The following is a 22,079-nucleotide window of genomic DNA, read 5'->3' as shown; positions in this document are numbered from 1 at the left end:
CATACCCGATGTAACACCTGTGCTCGTCTCTGTTCTCCTTGAAGCGCTTCCCTAATAATTTATTTATCTATTTTAAACTTTATATCTACTGAAAGATTATTTCTGCATGAGGAGAACCTGGTCTCACAAGATTTCAATAAGACTAGTCCGAAGGTCAAATTCAGACGAGAAAGTCTAAGACCCTTCTGCACCAGGTTTGGGGGGGGGGTCATGTTTATTTACTGTATGTCAGATCAGATTTACCCATTACTGTGCTGAACTGAAAAAAAACTTTGATGAACATTTGAAAGAAACCTTGAATCGATTCATCTAAGTTCCAGTTAGATTTCACAGGGCTGCCTACGCTAGTCTCTAACATTAAAGAAAACCCATTATTCTTTTTTTTATTTCTCGTCATGCATTTTTCTCTTAAAATCCCAAATTAAAACTCTGACAACTCCCTGGAATGGAAAAGACAATGTTGAGTGAAACTTGAGTGTAAGATTTATTTCCAGGGGAGCAATTACACCGACACACCTCTGAAGAGACAAAAACAAATCACAAACTCATTAGGCGAAGTCAGAACACCTGCCTGATCACTTCACTTCACACAGAGAAAGACAATTACACTGCGACTGGAAAGAATCCCCCAGAGAAGAACTGCTTAGAGTGTGAAGATTCCACTGGTTTGAGCACTAATATTATATCACAACTTTAAGTGACGGTAAAATATTAGCGTGATAGGAAGATATCATTCTTTTGGTCTGCTTGGTTTATTGACTTATTTACCAGGGACGAGTCTTTCATGTTGCTGTGGAGAACCTTTAGCCCACTCTTCTTTGTTTTACTGTTTTAATTCACCCACAATGTCCAAATCTATTAATGTCCCTTACATCAGCGGTCCCCAACTTTTTTTGCGCCATGGACCGGTTTATGCCCGACAATATTTTCACGGACCGGCCTTTAAGGTGTCGCGGATAAATAAAACAAAATAAAACTAGTACCGGTACCGAAAAAAAGAAGATTTATTCATAACACACGTGAAAAGACCCAGGAAAACCGAGTTAACGATAAAAACGATAACAAAATAACGCTGAAAACCGCTAAAAACCCTGAAAACCATACATTTCACACCTGAGCCTCAACTCTCGCGGCCCGGTACGAAACGACTCACGGACCGGTACCGGTCCGAGGCCCGGGGGTTGGGGACCACTGCCTTACATGGTTTACTTGAAGTAACTCACAACGCCAAATGAAAATGTAACTTCATATTTTGTGTGAATGGCGATTCCTTCCTTTTGTGAAAGAGTATACATAGTCCTAGACTGTGAGTGCTAAGTGGTTCTAATTAATCTACAGCCTGACTACCACATCCTACATAAGGAGCCAAGATGGCTGCCACCTGCAGAGGATCATTCACTTCCCCATCTCCCAGCCTGTCACTCCAGTGTTTGTTGTAACCTGTGACGTTTGATCTGAAGGAGTGAGCAGCCGTGACCTGCTTATGTTGAAGCTGTGTTTAGTAGATTATCTCAGGCTGTATCTGCACACAACTTTGTTTGTTAGTTAGTTATTTTGTCCTTAGCTCACCTCGACACTAATTCACACTCCTGTGTTTGCAAATCTGCTGAATAATAAATACAACATCTATTTTTAATTGAAAAGTTGTTTTTGTGGCAGCTTGAGACTAGGATGCCATTTCATGTTGTGTCTCAGCGTCCTAGATGGGACCTAGGAAAATGTATTGGATGCCATCATCACTTTTAATGTAACTTTAAAAAAAAAAAAAGCTAAATATAATAACAGATACTCACGAGAAAAATGCATATCAGTTAAAAGCACAGAGAAAATTATCTGGCAGGTGTTTGGATTTTTGCCCATAATGCAGATGAGCTAACTATATGTAGTTTCACAGAGTCGTGAATAAGTGAAGAATTTTAGACACAACTGCAGTGATCTCATGCACGCCAACCTGGGTGCTGCACCACGAATTTAGTTCAACATATCTGGGTATCTTTCTGGTGTCTAAATCCACTCACTCTAACATCGGCAATCAGGATACGTGGTCACATGAAACTGGTCATCAACTCCCTAAGATAATCTGAGGGTTTCTCTATCTGATTACAGTACGAGGATGTTTTCGTGAAAAAGGTTGCAGTTTTAGATTTATCTGCTCATCCACAGCCTCGGTGCTGAAGAATAAACATGAAACAAAATTCAAATGCAGCCTTGGACTAGGCTACGTGTGAAATGAAGTAAAATGTGATATAAAATAAAACAAGTGCCCTGATATGGATCACATACTATTACTAATACATTTTAAAAAAATGTCTGCAGCCAGTGGGGGGAAAAAATGAATATAGTTTTGTCTTACATTCTGAACATCACTGACGCTCATCGAGGAAGAACAAAGACTCTAACACTAATGAGAAACTTTCAACACTACTAACCATACACAGAAGGATTTAGGATTAATGAGGCTATTTTCTGGAGATTTGATAGGTTAATAGGTGGTGACACCTGCTGCAGGTTTGGTCTGCAGTATAAGCCAACATGTTGAAGTGAACCACCTTCACGGTGCAGAAAATTCTGGGTTAACCCTGAAGGTACTTGGATAAGAGGAAACCCTGCTTGTCAGTGCAGACTGCTGCAGTTTGACTCTTGTTCACAAGGATCAGCCAATCAGAAAGAAGCATTTTGAAAGGTAGACATGTTACAGAACAAGCACTAAGGGGCTGCACCAAGGTCAGGTATAAAATAAAGATAATTTTGATCTGAAAATCATGCAAAGCTACTCTAACAGCATCCGAGGATACAAATAAGGAGTGTGACCAGTCACCTTCAGAGATTATGACACACTTTTCCCACCATGTCTGAGACCTCACAGGGTTAAACACCAACACACACACAGACCTCGTGTTCCAGCTGGTTACTGGCCTGAATCATCTAAAGTAAAGCCAAAAAGGTGAACATTTCTTTCACACTATAAAGTGTCTGTACGTGGGTGTGTGTGTGTGTAGATGTGTGTGTACTTGACCTAAATTGTCAGCAAACCAAACTTTCATCTCAATACAGTGAGCTCAACTGGCAGCAAAATAATATCGTGGACTATAACACTGCGTGCGTGTGCGTGTATTCAGTGTGAGCACAGAGTGAGTGATGCAGGGACAATTACATCATTCAGCGACCTGGGAAATCATTTTAGAGATGCTCCACTTAAGAGCAAGCTCCAGCACACACACACACACACACACACACACACACACACACACACACACACACACACACACACACACACACACAGTTTGGCTAACTTCCACATTACTGCTGACTGTAGCATTAAAGTCCTTCTCAGGCGACAGCTGCCAAACACTGCGCACTCGAGTGTATTTATGACATCGAGTGTGTTTACCCAGATAACACTACCAGGTTATTAATCATGTAAAACATTAAGTAATACTCTGTGCTGTCCTCCTGCTACTACATCTATTTTGCCACCTGCACAATGAAAATAACTTCATAATGTTGCATTTTCTCCATATAATCAACCACCCAGATGGCTTAGCTCCCATTAACGAGCTCCCTTTGTATGTGGATGTGTTTTAACAGTTTCAGAGGATGTTTTATGTCCTAAAGCTCCATCTTTCTCCTGAAATATTTTTCCCCCGGATCAAACGCCTACTCCGATGGTAAACATGGCTCTTCACCATCTGCTCTGTCTGTCTGCCCATGTGTCTGTATGTCTGATATTCCAGTCTAAATATCATATAGAAATTAGAAAACTACCCTGTCAGTCTGATAAAACCTTTTAAAGTACCCAATAAAGACACATGACCTCAGTCTGATAATTAAAAACAGGACTGTGGTGCTGCCATTGTTGACCTGCAGACAGATGACCATCAGAAGTTCCATGGGTAGAATATTCTTTAATCAGACTGAGCCAAGTGAAGCTCTCATTACAGCTAGCTTATTATCGCTTATGATTATTCTTTTTCCACTATAGTCATGAAGGATAAAAACAATGCAGCAGAGTCACATTTTGAACAAATGTAATTACATCATAACAGCTGGGAAAGTAGGATCTAGCTGGACCAAATTCCCCAGTCATTCATATTTACAGCAAACTGTAGACTATTGGGTATAAAATATGGACATAGCCACCCTCACATTTAGACTAAACAATCAAAATTAGTCACCTGTCACCTTTTGGATCTAGAGGTTACCACGTTTAGATAAGAGGACTGATCGCTAAATTATCAGCTAGTTAGCTCGATTAGCAAACTGTCTCCATAAAGTGTGTGTTTTTTAAGTGTTTGGAATTATAATGGGATCGAATGGGCATTGATTGCTTTTAAAACCAGCCCTTAACATAACTACCGTTTTTGGCACTTTCACATTTAATATTTGACTTGTTGGGGAGGGATTTAGAGTCAGGCACACCAAACTTGACTCCATTTTGTCCAGTTATGGTTACTGGTTCTCATCTAAAGGGAACATTGTATAAGAATGCAGCTGGAAGAGGCGTGTGGGCAGTGCATTATTTTAATGCAGAGAACTGTGGTTGCATGTTGTTACAGATGTGTATTTATGCTCCTTTTTTCATTTAACCAGAGTCCAATCATTAACCAATGTGTCAAATTGCTTGGTGCCCACTTTGTACCGGCGCTAGATTAAAGGCCAGATGATGAAGTTATGACAATTCCTCTTAATGGAGACATAAATGTGCAAATGTCACGGGAATCCATTTAACTGTAGTCGAGATATTTGACCCGAAGCAGCAAATGTCAACCTGACATTAAACCCCAGAACCATAAATGTCTGAACCATATTTCATGAAAATCCATCAGGAAGAATCTGAATCTGAGTCTGAAGCAACGTGTTGGACACAAAGGCTGAAACTCTGCAACACAATTTTAGCTCAGTTTCAGATTCTTTGTTTGCATATTCCTAAAATAATTGGCAGAAGAATAATAAACACAAAGCAAGAAGTGGAAGTAACAGGGGTTAATGGGGGCCTAGCAGTCTATTGTTGCCCCTGAAACCTTTACCACATAATCCATGGATGGCTGCAGACGCATAAGAGCATAAGATTCATTTAAAAGCAGATCATTTTTGAGCCACTCAGATGGTTAATTTACAAAGTAACCCCCGGAGGACATGATTAATATTCTAGAGGGATGTAGGCACTAAAATATTAGCAGCTCATTGTTCTGGACCAGAATTTTTATTTTTTTTGTCTGAGTCACATCACAGCAGGTGATTTCGAATAAAAAACAACAACAACAAAAAACCAAAAACTATATATGAATGAAATGGAGGTGTTCATTTATATGAAGGCTATATTTTTCTTGCCACATTTCACATAAAATGAACAAGCAACAAGCAAAGTCTAGCTTCACGTGTTCTTTTTCTTTCCTTTTCTTTTTCCTGCAGATCAGTAGGAACGTGTTCAGCTTTGTGTTGTAAGTGCAAGTAAGTTGATAACTGTCAGTTCTAATTCATATAATATGTAATATAATGTACTTCCATTTTTACAGCACTTTTCTACTCTTACTGACTACACAAAGTGCTTGAGACTACATGTGAAATTTCAACTATACAATCATAATTAGAGCCAAACAGAGAATAAAAAGAGCTGACATCGTGAAAAAGAGGTTAGAGTTCGGGTAAAGTTTAGAAAAGAAAAAGACTTCTGTCTCTGTATGTAGGCTCAAACGTTAGGGTTGGATTCAGAACTACTCTTTGGTGCATGTTTTGGCATGCCCAAATGTTAATGCACTCAATGATCCACTCACATGAGAGTAAAAGTGAAATGGAAACCTGGTTATGGCCCTGAATCTTTTGGTTTTTTGGTGAATGATTGCAAGCAATTGCGTCAACCAACTGGTTGGTTTAGCTTCCAACACCCTCTACCTCTGAGTAACCACGTTGGACCACAGCTCAGTCAGGTCACCTAGTGGGAGGCAACCTATCTCCAAACATCGGCATTCAGACTCGGACTGACTACAGTTACTCTTAGAGAATGGAGGTTTGCAAATTCTGGGTATCTGATTTAAAACTGTAGGCTCAACGTGTTCAAATCTGACTGGCTCAATGTGGATTCTTACTGTGAACAGTTAGGGTTGTTAATTTTGTTAATTTTTGTTAATGTTAATTTTTGATATGCATTTCTGTGTATGTAAACAGCAACAGAGTTGCATTAGAAGACAACAAATGTGCAATTTTGATGTGTCATATTCTATGACAAATAAATTGCATGCAATTGGTAACTTGACACCTTTCAATGACACACTGGCAGGAGGTGATTCTGATGAATTGCCTTTTTCTCCTCTTGATGCACCAAAGTCATTTCGAACATTGCAGCTGGTGAGTGCTGCTGACCTGGTCCCTGTTTTCAAGGCAGCTTTTTCATAGTCTCGTTTTGCTTCAGCCAGCGACTGTTTTCCCTACTGTGACTATTGCATAGGAGAACTGATTTTAAAAGTACCATCTTCTAGTCTTTGAAAGGATCTTTCATTAGCACGTGGCTAAAATGCAACCCAGTCCTAACCCTACCTCTCAGTGGTTCTTTGGCGACTTGGTAGACAGTAAGAGGTTCGTGTACCTATGAAATGAGGTCAGATGAGCTCTCTCTCCTGGCAATTATTGCAGCATTTTGATTCAAAACAGGTTTTTAATTAATACCCGGGCATGGGGAGGAAGATCACATACATGTGATCTCCATATGGGATTAAAAACCAGTGAATAGAGCATGAAATATTAAAAAGTCACCCCTGGAGGGATTAATCCTGCATAAATGTAGATTTATCTGGCACTTTTCTACCTAAGAGAATGAAGCATTTCCAGACTGCTTCCAAAATGTGAGAAAATGCCACTGTGGTGTTGTAGTGAGGAGAGAAAATGGGTGCCATTTGGTTCACTGTAAACAATCGAACTTTAAGGCTAAAACTGAGAAACACAGATAATGCAAAGGGCATGCTGTAAATGCAGTGAATCCAGAAATATTTTGCGGCATGTGGTGATTATTATTCAGAAAAACGCACATGTCAGAGATTAGTGAGGATTTATCTATTGTTTAGATCCAGTCACATTTTCAACTGGATGGAGTAGAAACAGTTTCATTTTGTGCTTTTTGGGGTTTTTTTTTTTGTTTTTTTACGACTCCTATTATCATCAGTTCCCTGCTGTCCTGTGCAGAACTCCAGCATCTGTTTCTATTTAATTTGCAGTTTGAAATCTAATTTTGCAGATCTTGTTAAGGACACAGAGGGAACGCAGGAGCCAGCAGCACGTGACTGGAGAGAGCTGGAGCCAAAAGGAGTGACAGAGAAAAAGAAAGCATAGAAGCAAATGGATCAATAAAAGACAAGAGAGGTCATTAACGGTACTGAGGAGGTCATCAAACTTAATCTTTACTGATGAAAAAGTTTCGGTAACTCTTTGAAAATATTAAAAACACTGAATGTGTTCATTCAAAAAGTGATCCTTTGTTCAGATTTAACAGAAGGAAAGTTTGTCTTTTGTCCCCCCAAACAGTGATTGAGACTAACGAACAGATGTTAGCTGCCAACAGATGAATTTTTGTTCCACTTGGTCTCAGACTGATGTCACCATAAGTCACATTCCCTGCAGAGTCTCCATCACTGTACATTTGGGACGATGCAAATTTTTTGCTCAGTTAAATTTTTGACATTAGTTTGAGACATCTCTACATGTTACATCATTTGAGGCAAACACGTGACTACTGGTGGCTTTTTGAATAATCACCTTCCACCTAAAATGAGTCCTTTACACACCTATTTTATCCATAGATGGCTTCCAGTCTCACATGTAGCACCAAGTTTGGCACAAGTGTTAAATGAAACAGGCTGCGAGTGTATTTGTACCTGTTTTTGTTGCTGGAGATCCAGTCAGAGATGTAGGCAACGGCTTGACGGTGGCACTGTTTGTTTCCAAAGCTACAAGCTAACATGATAAGCTCTCTCTGCAACTCCCTGAATAGACATAGAGAAGAAAAAAATGCTCAAAGAAACATCTTATGGACAATAGGTTCTTGTCTGGACACAGAACATCACTCACATGTAGCACAGAGATTATTCCAGAAAATTTTCAGACTGGTTTAGCCTAATACTTAAACTTTTATCATGTCTCAAATTGCATTCTTGCATTTTCTATTTCGAGTGCATACTATGAGATTCTGGATGGCAGCGTAATACTTGCTAGCTAGCAGTAGCTGATTTTTTAAAGGTCACAGCACTCTGTGCTTAATAACTTTGTGGAGGGTGACTGGTGGTTCTTTATGTTAAATTTATGGTCTGAGATTTCCAGGTTTGAGTCATAGAAGGTAGATATTACTTTGTCTGAACTCCATTGTCAGCAAAAAAAATCCCCCTAAAATCAACACGTTTAACCATTAATGATTTGCAGTCTAGCTAACAAACATCAAGCCAAGCTAAACCACGACTTTCACCTCTGTCCAGACTGGACATAGATACGGCTGACTTCTGATTCATTAGTTTGAGTTAAGTAACCCAAGAATCTGACATGAATAATTCTGCTCAACGATGTGACAGGAAAGAGGATAAGCAGGCTGCTAGAATGCTGAACTACGTTTTGTTTTCTGTTTCAAAGATGTGACGGTGTTTCTCAGTTAAAGAACAAATGTTGTTAAAGGGGCACTGCCTTCCACTGACTGACTGAGTGTTGTTAGTGCAATAACACCAACAGGAATGTCTGTGTGCTGCATACTCAGTCTGGTAGGATGCTTGCAGGATGTTGCCCTCTGTGCCGGGGCCATTCGTTGGCCAACCCATCTGATGGTACCGTGATGCAACCTGCTTCAGCACGTAGTCCTGTTAGCACACACAATGATAAGAGACTGTTTATTCTGCTAACAAGAAGCAGTTAGTGGTTAATTGATCGATTAAGATTGTGACTGATTGGTTGTTTACACTGAACAGCCTGTATTCGTCTGTGCGGTCCAGCAGTTTGTCCATCTGGTAGAGCGCTCGGCTGGCAGCGTGCCATGGAAGGAAGGACGTCTCCTCTGGCAGATAGCCAATCAGCTGCAAAGGAACACCCTGTGGAAGGTACCCCGCCCTGAGGAGAGATGATGTGGATAAAAAGTGAGTAGTGGGAAAAGTGTTAAGGCAAAAACATCTTGGTACAGAGGAGACAGTTATTCTTAAAATTCTCAAAACATGAAACAAATGGAAAAGACATTTCCTTTAAAGGTACAGTCAGTCATTTTTTTTAAGTTAATTTAAAATAAAAAAAAGAATAAATGCACAATAACTGAGCCACATACGTAGTATACCAAAGGCAAAGGTGAAGACAAGTCTAGGCATTTGCATACAGTGGAGACAAATTTTAACTTGTGTCTAGACCGTGCTTTATCATCTAAGAAGAGCTCCCTTCATCACAGAAGTGAAAGCACAAAGAAAACAGACAACTCCTGAAATGAAGTCAGGTCTCTAACACATGAAAATGTGCATAAACATGCTTACTTATTCACAACACTGTCACAATTAATTATTGCCAAGAGATTAGACATGGGATCTTCCCGTCTCCAGAAAACTGACAACGAGCTGGCGAAACAACAGCAGCAGCTGGTTACAAGTTACATCAGCTAATGTTAGACTTGAGTGTCTTAAAAATAACACTTTTCTTCTGTCAAACAGTTTGATTAAATTTTCATGTCGTGTGAGTTTATTATGTTTGATCCACTTTGAAGAAAGTTTAACTAAAACCAGCTAACAGCTCTAACAGCAGCTCTGCAGTATTTTCTGCTGCACTCTACTAATCCAGGTCTATCTATGATTAAGCAAAAAGTAGAGAAAAGCTAGTCTTCATTAGCGACTATGAGGGAGACTATGTTCGCACAACAGTTGAGATCTTTTTAAAGTCTGGTAAGAACGTTTTGTCATTCTTTGGAGGAATTTTTTATGGTCATTTTTGGGGACTTTAATATCTCAGTGCAACAGCCAACACAATTCCTCACTCTGGTTATTCATATTTTTGAGGTATTTTTTGTGTCTTTTCCCCTAACAGGGACACATCATGAATATTTCCAGGAATTGAATTGAGACATGAATTATTTGTTGTTTTTTGACACACTTGGCATTCTGTACAGAATCTTTGATTTCAGTATTTCTGTGGATTTTCAGGACACACAGAGGACCCTTGAGCTAATGTAAAGATAGATTTAATGAACATTTGATCTTTAACCCTCATTGTTTAACCCTCAACCTAAAAAGCACCACTTTAGGAACACATTAACAAAAACATGGCCTCTAAATGCCACCTGAGCTATTTAGCAGCCCCGGTTACATCCACTGCCTCATCAATATTAACGAGCTTCTTTTGTGCATTCATTAACATTCATGATGCTTTTTGGTGAGGGGTGGGCACCTCACCTGTTTCCTGCACTGACCTTCGCTCACGCCCACAGCTCATGAATATTAATGAGGCAGGGTGGTGGAGGACACAAAGTGAACTCAGAAGTAATATTAGGGGTTTTTTTTGTTTTTGATTCTGATTATTGATGTTCAGTGAGAGAAACCAGCCTGACACCGAACAGTGACCTTTACAGAGGATGTCAATCACAGTGACTGACTCATACACATAAGAGGAGGTGAAGAAAGTGTATGTTCTTGTATTGAAATATTCTTTTTTTGGTAGGCTGTTTTTTAATTTTCAGAGGCAGACAGACAAGATGACAGGGGCAGACTCCACGGAAAGTAAATCTGTTTGAGATAAGACTCACTAAGTCTCTGAGCTGCCAAGGAAAGTCTGAATTCCAGACCATCATATTTCCATAATCTGCCTCATTTCCAACCCAACCAGCCTCCACACATTCATCTCCATTCCCATCATGCACCTGGCCTCTGGGACATTATCATAATCCATCCAGCCTGCACAGACTTCCTGTTTACCACGCTGCAAAAACACTGACGGAACTCGACATGAAGGCAGAGAGAGATGGCAGTCACCATGGCAACAGCAGCTGGACATTTATCTGTTTTCTTATTTGTTTATTTGTCAGTGTTTTCTAAACATCATCCATCAGCTATCAGTCCACATCAGCTCTGAGACTCGTTCGTGTCACACGTCACTGATGCTGCATGTGATCCATCATCAAAGCGACAACTGTCAAAATAATAAAAGGGTCAAAAAATCTACCTCAGCAGCTTTTATGTGAAGTTTAATATGAGGTCAGGTATTTTTTCCACTGTCAACCACTGTAAACCTTGCACATCTGGCAGAGAGATTTCATTCTTATGTAAATTAATGGATTATTCATAACACAAAGGCCTCCTTACATGCTTCAACAAACGTAGCCCCACAAAAGTTTAACTGCACACCCCACTGAAAACTGCACAAAACTAAAAACAAAGAAATCAACTGAAGTTAGAACCAAGTGAAACATTTCTTTCACTGATTTTTTTTATATTTAGATGAGCAGAGTGATAATGAAAATCACTAAAGACTGTATATATAAGATGGAAGTTGCTACCATGAAATCCCCTGATGGCTCGTGGCCTTCTTTTGTGAACCCTCAACCTGAGAAATGTGTCACAAAACCACAAAAAGACTAAAAAACTGAAGATAACTGGATGCTCATTGGCTGAAGACTTACCAACCACATGGTAAGATAGGTCCTGCTTGATTTCCTGTTTGCTTAAATATTACATAGAAAAATCAACTTAGGATAAATAAGCACTTTGGACCATAAAACCTATCAGAGAAAAAAAAAAAATCATTCATAGACTGAAGACTGAGCTAAAGGGTTGTTTTCTTTAGAAAAACTTCTTTAGAACTGAACATGGGCGTCCTCCTATTGGTCATAAAAATGAATGCAGGTTGAACTCATCACTTATGAGCATGCTTAAATCTGTTTGGTAAATATGAGGTGACAGCTAAAATTTTACTGCAAGATAAGTGAAGAAAGAACAGAGTGGATGTGCAACTGTCTACCTGCTGCGTTTCACGCCAAGTGAAGGGTGTTAAGGAGGAGTGCATGAAAAGTAAGTTACTTTTAGAGGACACGACTGGTCAACAATACCAAGATTGTTATAGGATTATTAGATGTTGCTGGTGATGCTGCCTAATGCAGTGGCTTACATCCTCAATAAAACTGCCAGGGTTGAATACAAGGACCACAGTAAGCAGACTTCAGCTTTGATTACCTAGTTAATCTCTCTTCTGTAAGGACTCTACAGTTTTGATTGTATGACTCTCATGACCACTCTTCGTTCATCAGCCTAAGGACAAACAGTCACCTTTCAGCACCTTCTCTTTTCTGTCTGTATTGTGTCTGTAATGAACACAGGAATCTCTAGGAAATGCTAGCAGGGCTTTAAATTTTAGTGTAGTTGTGAAATGAAGTGAAGCGATTATAGATTTTCAATTTTCGCTCTCAGTTACAGTCTCCCTCGCTCTCTCTCTGTTGCACCCAGGGTTGTCGTCTTAACGAGCTCATTAACTCGTTAACATCGTTAAGGGCCAGTTAATTGTTTGTCCATTAGCCATTAGCAAGGCTCAGTGGAGAGCTAACGAGGGACTGGTGCACACACATATAAGAGGCAACATCCATCACTGTTTAAGCGTACACTCACTGAGGCATTTATTACTGCTAAACTAGCCTGACACACACACACACACATACACACACACACACCTTCATACAGTCGTGTTGCCTCCTATTTGTAGTTAGTGCTGGGTGGATTACTCAGGCTTTGGTCAATTGAAGTGTGCGCAGCAGAAGAAGAATCAGCACGACTGAAATTAATTCTGAGATTAAAGAATCAATTCAGTGAGCAGCTCTCAGAAAAAGGCTGAAATAACATCTTCATAAATAAGATGCATTTCTCAGTCTGCTAAATGAGCAGAGCTGGCAGTTTCTTTTTTGCCTTCAGTGCAATAAAACAGATCTCAGTGGTTTTTTTTGTGACTCAGAAGTGATCATTAGATGGCCTGGCAGCTGATTTGTTTGTGACCTGAAGAGTTTATCACGGTTTAATAATTTCTGGCTTTCATTTCGATCAGTACAAGCGCTACACTCCCCGAAATAATCAGTTGATGTCACGATAAGGTGGAGAAAAAAATCCCTGAGCTAGGAATCAAACTGTGGAAGAGGTACTATAAACTGCACATACCCAGCCTTCTTTTACCTCACCTCACCATCACTGGATATGAAGTACAGACAGCAGATTCAACACAAGCTGTGCCTTCCATGTTATCAAATTAAAGAGGATGATTCTGAATTTCCCTTAGATGATGTGCAGGAATAAGTTTTCTTGGTCTATATGCATGGATTACACATTTCGTTCCAGTAATGTCCCAAATGAATCAGAGGAAGCCCACAAGAAGATACCGTGGATCAAACACAGGGATGCACTAGATTGGTTGTTATGTTAGTTATGTCACATAAATGTATGAGCTGTATGGATATAAAGTGGAATGTTACAGAACTTTATTTAAATCAGACATTTAATGATAATGAGAAAAGTCTTCAGGCAGTATAAAAGATGTAAGTAATTTCTAAGTGTGTACTTTCCCTTCTGATTTCCAAAACGTGATGCACATTTCGAATAAATAAATAAATAAAATACAGCTGTGGTTTGAAGAAGGTTGAATGCACTCATCAGGAGCATCAAATATATATATACACACTCACTTAAATCCTTTACTAAGCGCAGCCAAAGCTTGCCATGAACTGGAAACTGCTGGAACACCAGCGTCACTGTTCACAGTGAAGTGTGTTTTACATCTCCATGGACTGAGCACCGTGAGGCTTTCAAACCTAAGAACACAGGACTAATTGTCCAGCATGGTGGTGGTAGCAAGACAAATTAATGAAGTTGGAGGATTGCCTCTAAATTCTTTAACTTCACCTAAAATTAACAGGTAGATGGACACAGTTTGGTGGACAAATACACAACAAAACTGGTTTTGGAATGGATACAGCAGGCTAACATTGCGCTTCTGGAATGGCCTTCCCAAAGTCCTGACCTCAACCCTACTTTTGACTATGCTTAAAAGTCAGATCTGTGCCGATGAACCAAGAAGCTGTCAAGAAGAACGGTCAAATACGCAGCCAGAATTATGCCAGAACCTCCTTGATGGCTAACAAAAACATGTTTGAGGTGCCACTTGCTAACATACATTTAACCAAATATTAGTGAGGGTATATCTACTGTATATATCTGAGTATGTATGTACATTTCTGACCCTCTGTGGATCAGATAAAATCCAAAATAAATTCAAACTTGTGTACCCCATGTTGTTTTTCAAAGTCATTAAAAATGTATGCTCTGCAATCATCCCACCCTGGAAAACCAGTTCAAAGAAGTCATTAAAAATCCAAAATTACCCTGACATTCATGCCCATGATGGATGTAAACTTCTGTCCACACCTGTAAGTGTTCGTTGTGTGATTTTGCTACATTTTATGAAATACATTTGATGTTTTTTAGAGCATTTTATCCACTCACATGCAGCCCTGAAAATATGATGTATATGATTTGATTGCGTATTATCGGAGTAAAACTAAGGAAGCAAGAATACACATGTTTTTTGAGCTAATGAGTACTTTCTACATATTCATAAGAAAAAATGTCTTTAGCCCACTTTAAGTTGGAAAAAGTTCCTGTAATGCTCTTAGTGTCTTCTAGACGTCTTTACTCCTGAAATAAAGAAGCGAGAAAATCCGTGAAGCAGATGTTGAGCTCAGAAAGCACATCTGGAAAATGACTAAGCCTCAAAAAAAAATGTGTGAGACCTACAGTTAATGTTTCACATATAGCAGAAGGCTTCTTTTAGGATTAATAGCATCTCAGAGAAACTTTCCCAACAGGATGTGTGTCAAAGTGTTTCCTGTCCTCAAAAAGTTTAACTCTTAAAAAACAAATGATGCATAGAAAAAGACTTTTCGTGGGAGGACTAAAAAAAAACAAAAAACAAAAAGCTCATCGGGTTAAAAAACAAACTAATTCTTGTCTTCTAATGTTGCGTGGTGGTGCTACCGCAGATCCAGGGTGAAGTAAGAGTATGCTGCTATCAGTGTGCATATTCATGGATCTGTAGTTTCTTTTTCGGTACAGATGGAAACCTCCTGCTGAGCTCCCAACTCAACACACACACACACACACACACACACTCCTGAGCAGAAGATGACAGCGCAGTCGTCTCTGGATGTTGCTCATTCAACATGACAGAGGACAGATGGCTGAGAGAGGGAAGGGAAGATACAGAAAGAAGAAAAGGAGACGGGGGTAGATTGAGTTATAGGCTTGGTGTCAGAGTAGATTTTGGTTACAGTGCTCAAAAAGCTTCAGGCTGAAAACATCACCATGAGAAACGACTCACTCAGCCTCCCCCCGCCTCCGCCCTCGCCGTGGCTGCTGATCGCTCATTCATCACCGAGTTCCCGTCTGCCTTTGCTTATTTTTCAAATTCTTTACACGCTGTCTGTACGCAACTTCTTTGAATTCAGAAATGTGGACGGACCCAGGTGTGTATGAGACAATTCAGCTCCTACCTTGACCCATTCACAGCCATACTGTAGCACCAGGGGACACACCGGCAGCTCTGAGGAGACTTTGCATGAATTCCAAAAAGCGAAAACAGTGCAGCAGTAACATCAAAGAGATATTGGACTAAATGCCAGCTGCTCAGATGGTTCATTTTAGTAATTATAAACAAATGATGGCGCTCAAATCATCCAACTTTTCACAACCATAAAACAATTCTGGCACCTGAACTTAATTCATTTCAATGAAATGCAGGTGAATTCTGAAATTCTCAGAAAGCTTTATGATCCTGGAGTGCTTGTAGGAACAACTGGATAGGAACTGTAGCTGAATAGTGTAGTGGTAAGACTACAAATCTTTGGAGTAGGAGTCACAAGTTTGATTCCCAACCGGTATCCAGTAAGGGTCTTGACTAGACCCCCCATGCTAAAACCAAGCCTTGGGATAGCGCGGCTATGTGTGCAACCTGTCCACAGCTCGGAAACAAGTATGCCGCTACATATTGTACTCTGTATGATTGTATATGCAAAATAAAGTTTGTTTGGAGGAAATGGTTATGGTTGGTTTTCACCGACCACCACTAAATGAAAAGCAGATCCTCTCTCTAAGACTCAAAAACAAAAGGTGTTATTTTAGCAAAACCAAAGTTTACTGGAAAGTTGTTGGAGACACACACACCAAGCATGCTTATATGTGGGAAGTAACTGATGATAAGAATGCAGGGGAGAACATAAAACATCACACAGGATACAGGATTGAGGAGAACCATCTAGTACAAGGCAGTGTTGCTAATCCCAGAGCCGCAGAGCTGCACTTCTCCATGTGCTGGTGGAAGTATGTGTGTGCTGGTAAAGCTCTGTCCTGAACTCTTGTGTATAAAGAGTCATTGGTCTCAACTGAACTCACATTATACAGAATAAACCTCTGTATACACGGCCAACTAAATCGAAGTCTATACCCAGCGGCAAAACAAAACACCTACTCAACTCTGAAACACATCTGTCGACGTTCAAAATTTCCAACTGTTTGACAGAAGAAGACAAACCGTCAGTCCTGTGCAAGAAAAGCCCTTCACCTTACAGGAAAAGAAACACAGAAGCAGACACAACAGATCAGCCTGGCTCTATCCTCTGTGTCCACATGCTTTTATGTCTTGAAGTCAGAGTGACAGATGAGCCAATAAGTAAGAGAGAGAGTGAGAAAAGGGTTAGAACCTCTCCTACTTCTGCCACTGTGGTATATCACAGCAAACTATCATCTCACCTGGCCAGGTTAAAAGCATCGTCGATAAGTCCTGCCCTGTTTCCAACGGAGATGATCTGCAAGTGAGCAACAAGCAAAGAGGGATTGAAAAACTGAAATAGAAAAAACAGACAAACGCAGATGTTACTGAATACAGACAAGTTTTACTTGGGGGTTGGTGTGCAGCTGCTGAATCAGCAGTTTCCAGTTCTGGAGGTCATAGTTCACGCGGAAGTAGCCTGTCTGATTGATGTTGCCAACCAACCATGTGCTGTCATCCATCTGACCAATCCTGTGGGTTTCTGAGACACAACACAACAAAAAAACGTTGGTCACTTAATTCAAGCATCGAGAAAACATCAAAAACATTAAAAACATCAGATACGCAGATGACGACATGGTGTCCTGTCAGGATCTTCAGAGGATTCCAAGTTCCAGTTCCAGTTACTCCTATAGTGTAGGGTAGGTGTAGTGTATCTTTTTAGGGCTGAAAAATTAGAAGTGAAATGACAATAACACTCAATGAACTCATTACATGTTATTAAAATGTTGTCATTCAAGCAATAATAATAAAGGTAAAATATAGCAATGTGTTATGCCAGCACAAACTGGGTTTTGACATAAATAAAAGTACTGTAAGGATTAAATTGAGTGCAGTGACAAGATAACTTGTAAGAGGAGGGGACGCTAATATTTTTGGTACTGACTAATCATACCAATATTTAACAGTAACGTTTTGATATTTTTCTGGTATTGAAATAAACTGACTGCACCATTTTAGCCCATTTAGTAAATATGGCTCTAAAAGTTGTTTTTTTGTTTTCTTTTTTCCGTGAACTCGTCAGTTTTGAGTTTTTATGTGTTTTCATAATGTCTTCTTTCATTTTAACTGAAAGAAAATGTTCAAAATGTTTAATTTTACTTTCTATATTAGACATTTATTAATTGCTTTTATTAGACAGTGACAGTGTTATTTTATTGCCTTATTTTAATATTTAAATATAAACATTTGGAAAACTTGATATAAGCAATCAACTGCAGACATTTTGAGGTGATATTAATGAAAATATTCATCCATTAATCCATTCATCTTATCATAGGTTGAGAGGCTATTGTAGGAATGCTAAGACAGTCTGTACCGACAGTCTGTTGCAGTCTATTACACTTTATTTATCATTCACAGTCTCATTCATACAACATTTTATTCCAAAAAACATGCACAATACTTTTTTCCAGGCTGTTTACAGGATTTTTTGAATTATAGATTAGTAAAAAGAGATTTCTAAAATCCTCTCTGAAAAATCATCTGGTTTTAATGTGCCAACAAAATGAAATAAGAATTTTGAATCTGGTTTTACCAAGTCCTCCGATTTGTTCTGTTTTGGAAAAGAGTACAAACCAGGAATATTTATACAGAGGACGCCCCATTTACACATTTCATTCTAACATTTTAGAAAACTTGGAACACACAGACCAAATAGAAAATTGGGTGCAGCAGAAAAAAAAACATATTGAAACTACAACCAGCTAAGAATAGCCTGCTCATTCTGCACAACCTTTTAAGGATTGCAGCGTCTCGCACAACAACGTGAATATCCTCAGAGATGGCAAAATTAGGTTGTAAGCTTTAGTAGAACAGCTTGTAGGATGTGTATAACAGCCTGCTGAGGAAAACAGGGAAAATAGCAGCTGACCCCACTCTGGCCCACTTATTCCCTCTGATAGGAAACAAACTGCCTCTGTGTCGTGAACTTTAAGACTTCTTTCTTCTCATTGCAAATAGGTGAAGTTATGCCAGAATCCAGACTCTTCTTCTGAAGTCAGTTCTTTCCAAAGATGAGAACCTGATGTTTTTTTAGGCAAAGACAGATATAGAAAGTATATTCCTCAAAAATAGGCCTGAATTACGTCCATTCTAAAGAGACTGAAGGGGAACAAGTCAGAAAACAGAGTTATCATCTCTGACAACACTCATAAAGTGAGAATAGCATTATTTCAGAGAGGGCCAAAAGTCATGCTCAGCTTTAATCATTAGCTAATCTAACCGTCAGCACACATCAGCTGATGGCTCTGTGAAACCTTCGACTAGTCCAATCAGAAACTCTCATACACTGTGATAACCTGTCCGAAGCTGCCGCTTTGCAGCTCACCTCAACCCGTGCTCCTCTTTTCATGCTTCATGTTGTTTCTGACTTAATAAACGTCATATCTGCTGTCACCGATGCCTGCTCTGATCTGTGTGTGTGTGTGGTGGTGGTGGAGGTGGTGGGGTCTTACAGCTGGTTTCACTGGCACAGGGCTTCAGGCTGAATTATCTTTAAAAAATCTGAAGCTTCAGTTTTCCAGAAAAAAAAAACTAAACCAAGCAGGATTTTATTCCATAAAGCAGCCAGCAAGACAAAAGAGGTACAAGCTTTATTCTGAAAGGTTTATTTTTCATGTAACACACTTTCCTCCAAAAGCTAATAAAGACAAAGCACCACCTTAACACAGAAAATTTTTGTTCTCTGTAAGAAGTCATTTTATCGTCCTAATAACAAAGAAAATGCAGCTGTACTTTGTAGAGCGCGCTATTCTTTAAAAAAAAAAAAAACAAACAAGTGTGACCTTTATTTCTCTAAAAGCTGAACAACAGTGAGTTTTACTCATTGTTAAATAATAAGGGAGTTTTATTTATAAAAAAAAAAAAAAAAAAAAGCTTTCTTTTAAAAGAAAAGAAAACATGAAGAATTAGCCATTTTTACATGTGGGAGGTTTGGTTTTTACTGCCAGCACTGAAAGATCTCTAACCTTGAAAATGAGACACCTCAAAACAATCTACTGTATCTGTTCGCTTCGATTTGTTGAGCCCATTAACTACAGATTACATGTCTGGAGATAATGAGATAATTAATTTGTGATCAGGAAATAGATTACTCTGTTAGCATAACAAAACAATCCCAAGACAGCGGCTCATCATTTCAAGGTAACACAATAATTAAGTCATGATTGCAGAGCAAACTTTCATGAATGATCTGAGACGTGAGAGCAGCACAGAGCATCATTACACCCACACTACTGTACCTGTCTTGTTGTTGATCCAGATGAGAGACTCTGAACAAACGGCGGATGTGTTTCCCACGGCAACTGTGAGAGGGACCTGCCACTGTAAACTACAGAGAGAGAGTAATGTCAGTAATGGTCAGTGGAATTGGATTGGGTTTTATAGCCTCAGTTATCAGATAGAGAGGCATTACAGAGAGAAGGGAGAGCGATGGTCAGCGATGATCTCTCAGCATCAGTCAGCTGGAAATGGAGCGAGTGACGCTCACTGTGTTACAGAGGGACAGGAAGTGAAAGTGTAATAGCTGCAGCAGTCAGCAAGCATCAGTCAAGTGGAAGTAACTGAAGGTTATTGTCTCTTTCTGAGAAACGGAGGTTAAATGTGCTGTCCAGTGAAAACTCTGGTTGGTTAGTCGGGTGATTTTTACATTTTCACTGTCATCTGAACAATACAGAAATGCCCCTTCACTGCTTGAGTGAATTCTGCAACCTATCGAGCTTTTAAAAAACAATTATATTACCACAAAATGGCAGTGCTGCTGGGATTGAACTGGGCTGTTTTTCTTCCTGAATGGTTGACATTTAGGAGTTAAACGGTTTCTGAGAAGCAGCAAGGCAGATGAAATGTGGGAGTAATACACAGCAACACAATTCAGATTCTCTGAAAAAGAAAATCTACCAACAAAACCATCCATCCATCCATCCATCTAGTTTTTCCTTATCCTCATGACAACAGGCTAAGCCCTTATTTCCTTTTTCTCCAAACAACCTTTTTCCTGTTTTTCCCTAGGTATTCAGATGTGTTTCCTGACCACACATCCCAAATCTCTCCAGCAAGTTATGCTCCACGGGGAGCCTGGAAAACAGGAGGTTTCCTGTTCAGATCCCTGGACCATCTCAGGTGGGTTCTTTCATCACAAAGAAGCAGCAGCTCAAATATTACTTTGGGTGTTTTTTTAATCTGTTCAATACATTGTTTTAATCTCAAGCCATACTGGAATCCATACTGGTTTCACAAAATGACCACAGTTTAACATTTTCCTGTTCACATTGTTTTCATGGGTAGAAACCCTGGTTACAGCTGAGACCTCAGAATGCTTGGATAGTCAGTAAAAATACCAAGTTGGACACACCCCCTGTCTTTCTTATCAGAACTGGCTTAATCTTATAGGGTGTTGGAAACATTCCTCTGGGATTTTGGTCCTAATTGCTGGAAATTTGTGGACTAGATGAGAAAATCCCATTACACAACATCCAAAATGTGTTCTATTGGATTGAGATCTGGTGAGGAGTGAACTCACTGTTATGTAAAATAAAAAACATTTTGGGATGAGTTGAGCTTTGTGGCATGCTTTGTTGGATCCTGCTGGAAACAGCCATTATAAGATGCGTACAATGGGGTCATAAATGGATGATAGGTTTCAGCAATGACACTCAGGTAGCCTATGGTGTTTAAACGATACTTAGTTGGTGCTATGGAATCCAAAGTTTTCTCAGAGAAAGCACAACTAAGAAATAAATAATAGTAGATAAAAACATTGTATGATAAACTTTCAGTGATCTAAATGGTATGACAGAATCCTGAGGATACACAGTAATTCAATTTCTTTAAATGATTCATATTGAAGTCTTCTCTGCCAAGGTTAGCGCAGATGTAAGAGAGGTTAATGGTTTGTGGATCCTCTACTATGGTTGTATGTGAGGTACTTTGGAAGCTTTAACAAAGAGCTTTACAGATGAACAAAGTGATATAAAAATGTTATAACTGAAGCCACACCAGCTCGGATGTCGCCCAGATTAACAAGGTCCACATCAGGTGTTGAGGAAGGCTACTGGGACAAGAAGGCATAAGTGGACAAGGGTGAGAACAGTGAATAGGAGAAATGGATTCCCCCTATTCACCATTTCTTGTTGTCGTAATTCTGTTATGCAAGTAATCCCAATGGAAAGGTGAAACAACTAGTAGATCACAGTTCCAACTGCTAGCAACTGCTATCACAACTAGAGATTGATTGGATACAACACAAATGCTACGGCAACCTAGGATCATGGCTAAGCAGGAAACCTGGTTCCTCTGTGGCCGATTATTGTGTACTACGTAACTCTTTTCACATCTTCTGTTAGATCTCCAGAGGCTACTTGAAGGTCTACTAGTGAATGCAGCATTGTTGACAGTCCCGACTGTGACCATTGCTGAAACCAACCATCTGATCTATGCCACGAGATGCTTGGCTGCAAGATGAACGGCCACAAGGAGCAGTACCCCTCAATGGGGATGGGGAC

At 39.6% G+C, this 22,079-nt stretch overlaps 1 protein-coding gene across 1 annotated transcript in view; it reads right to left on the bottom strand.

Annotated features, from left to right (window-relative positions):
* The window catches only part of LOC134646561 (thyrotropin-releasing hormone-degrading ectoenzyme-like), a 233,778-nt gene that overhangs the window by 20,719 nt on the left and 190,980 nt on the right, over positions 1–22,079 (bottom strand). The window contains exons 11-16 of the mRNA XM_063500358.1: positions 19,818–19,906; positions 16,923–17,056; positions 16,776–16,831; positions 8,931–9,078; positions 8,728–8,831; positions 7,866–7,973 (exon numbers count right to left, since the gene is read on the bottom strand). Of these exons, the coding sequence (XP_063356428.1) occupies positions 7,866–7,973; positions 8,728–8,831; positions 8,931–9,078; positions 16,776–16,831; positions 16,923–17,056; positions 19,818–19,906 (639 nt within the window). The remainder of the gene's footprint in view (positions 1–7,865; positions 7,974–8,727; positions 8,832–8,930; positions 9,079–16,775; positions 16,832–16,922; positions 17,057–19,817; positions 19,907–22,079) is intronic.

Source organism: Pelmatolapia mariae, linkage group LG17 (genome assembly GCF_036321145.2).
Source record: "Pelmatolapia mariae isolate MD_Pm_ZW linkage group LG17, Pm_UMD_F_2, whole genome shotgun sequence".
In the NCBI taxonomy this organism is placed as follows: domain Eukaryota; kingdom Metazoa; phylum Chordata; class Actinopteri; order Cichliformes; family Cichlidae; genus Pelmatolapia; species Pelmatolapia mariae.
The sequence above is the reverse complement of the archived record's forward strand: the minus strand, read 5'-3'. Positions and strand labels throughout refer to the sequence as shown.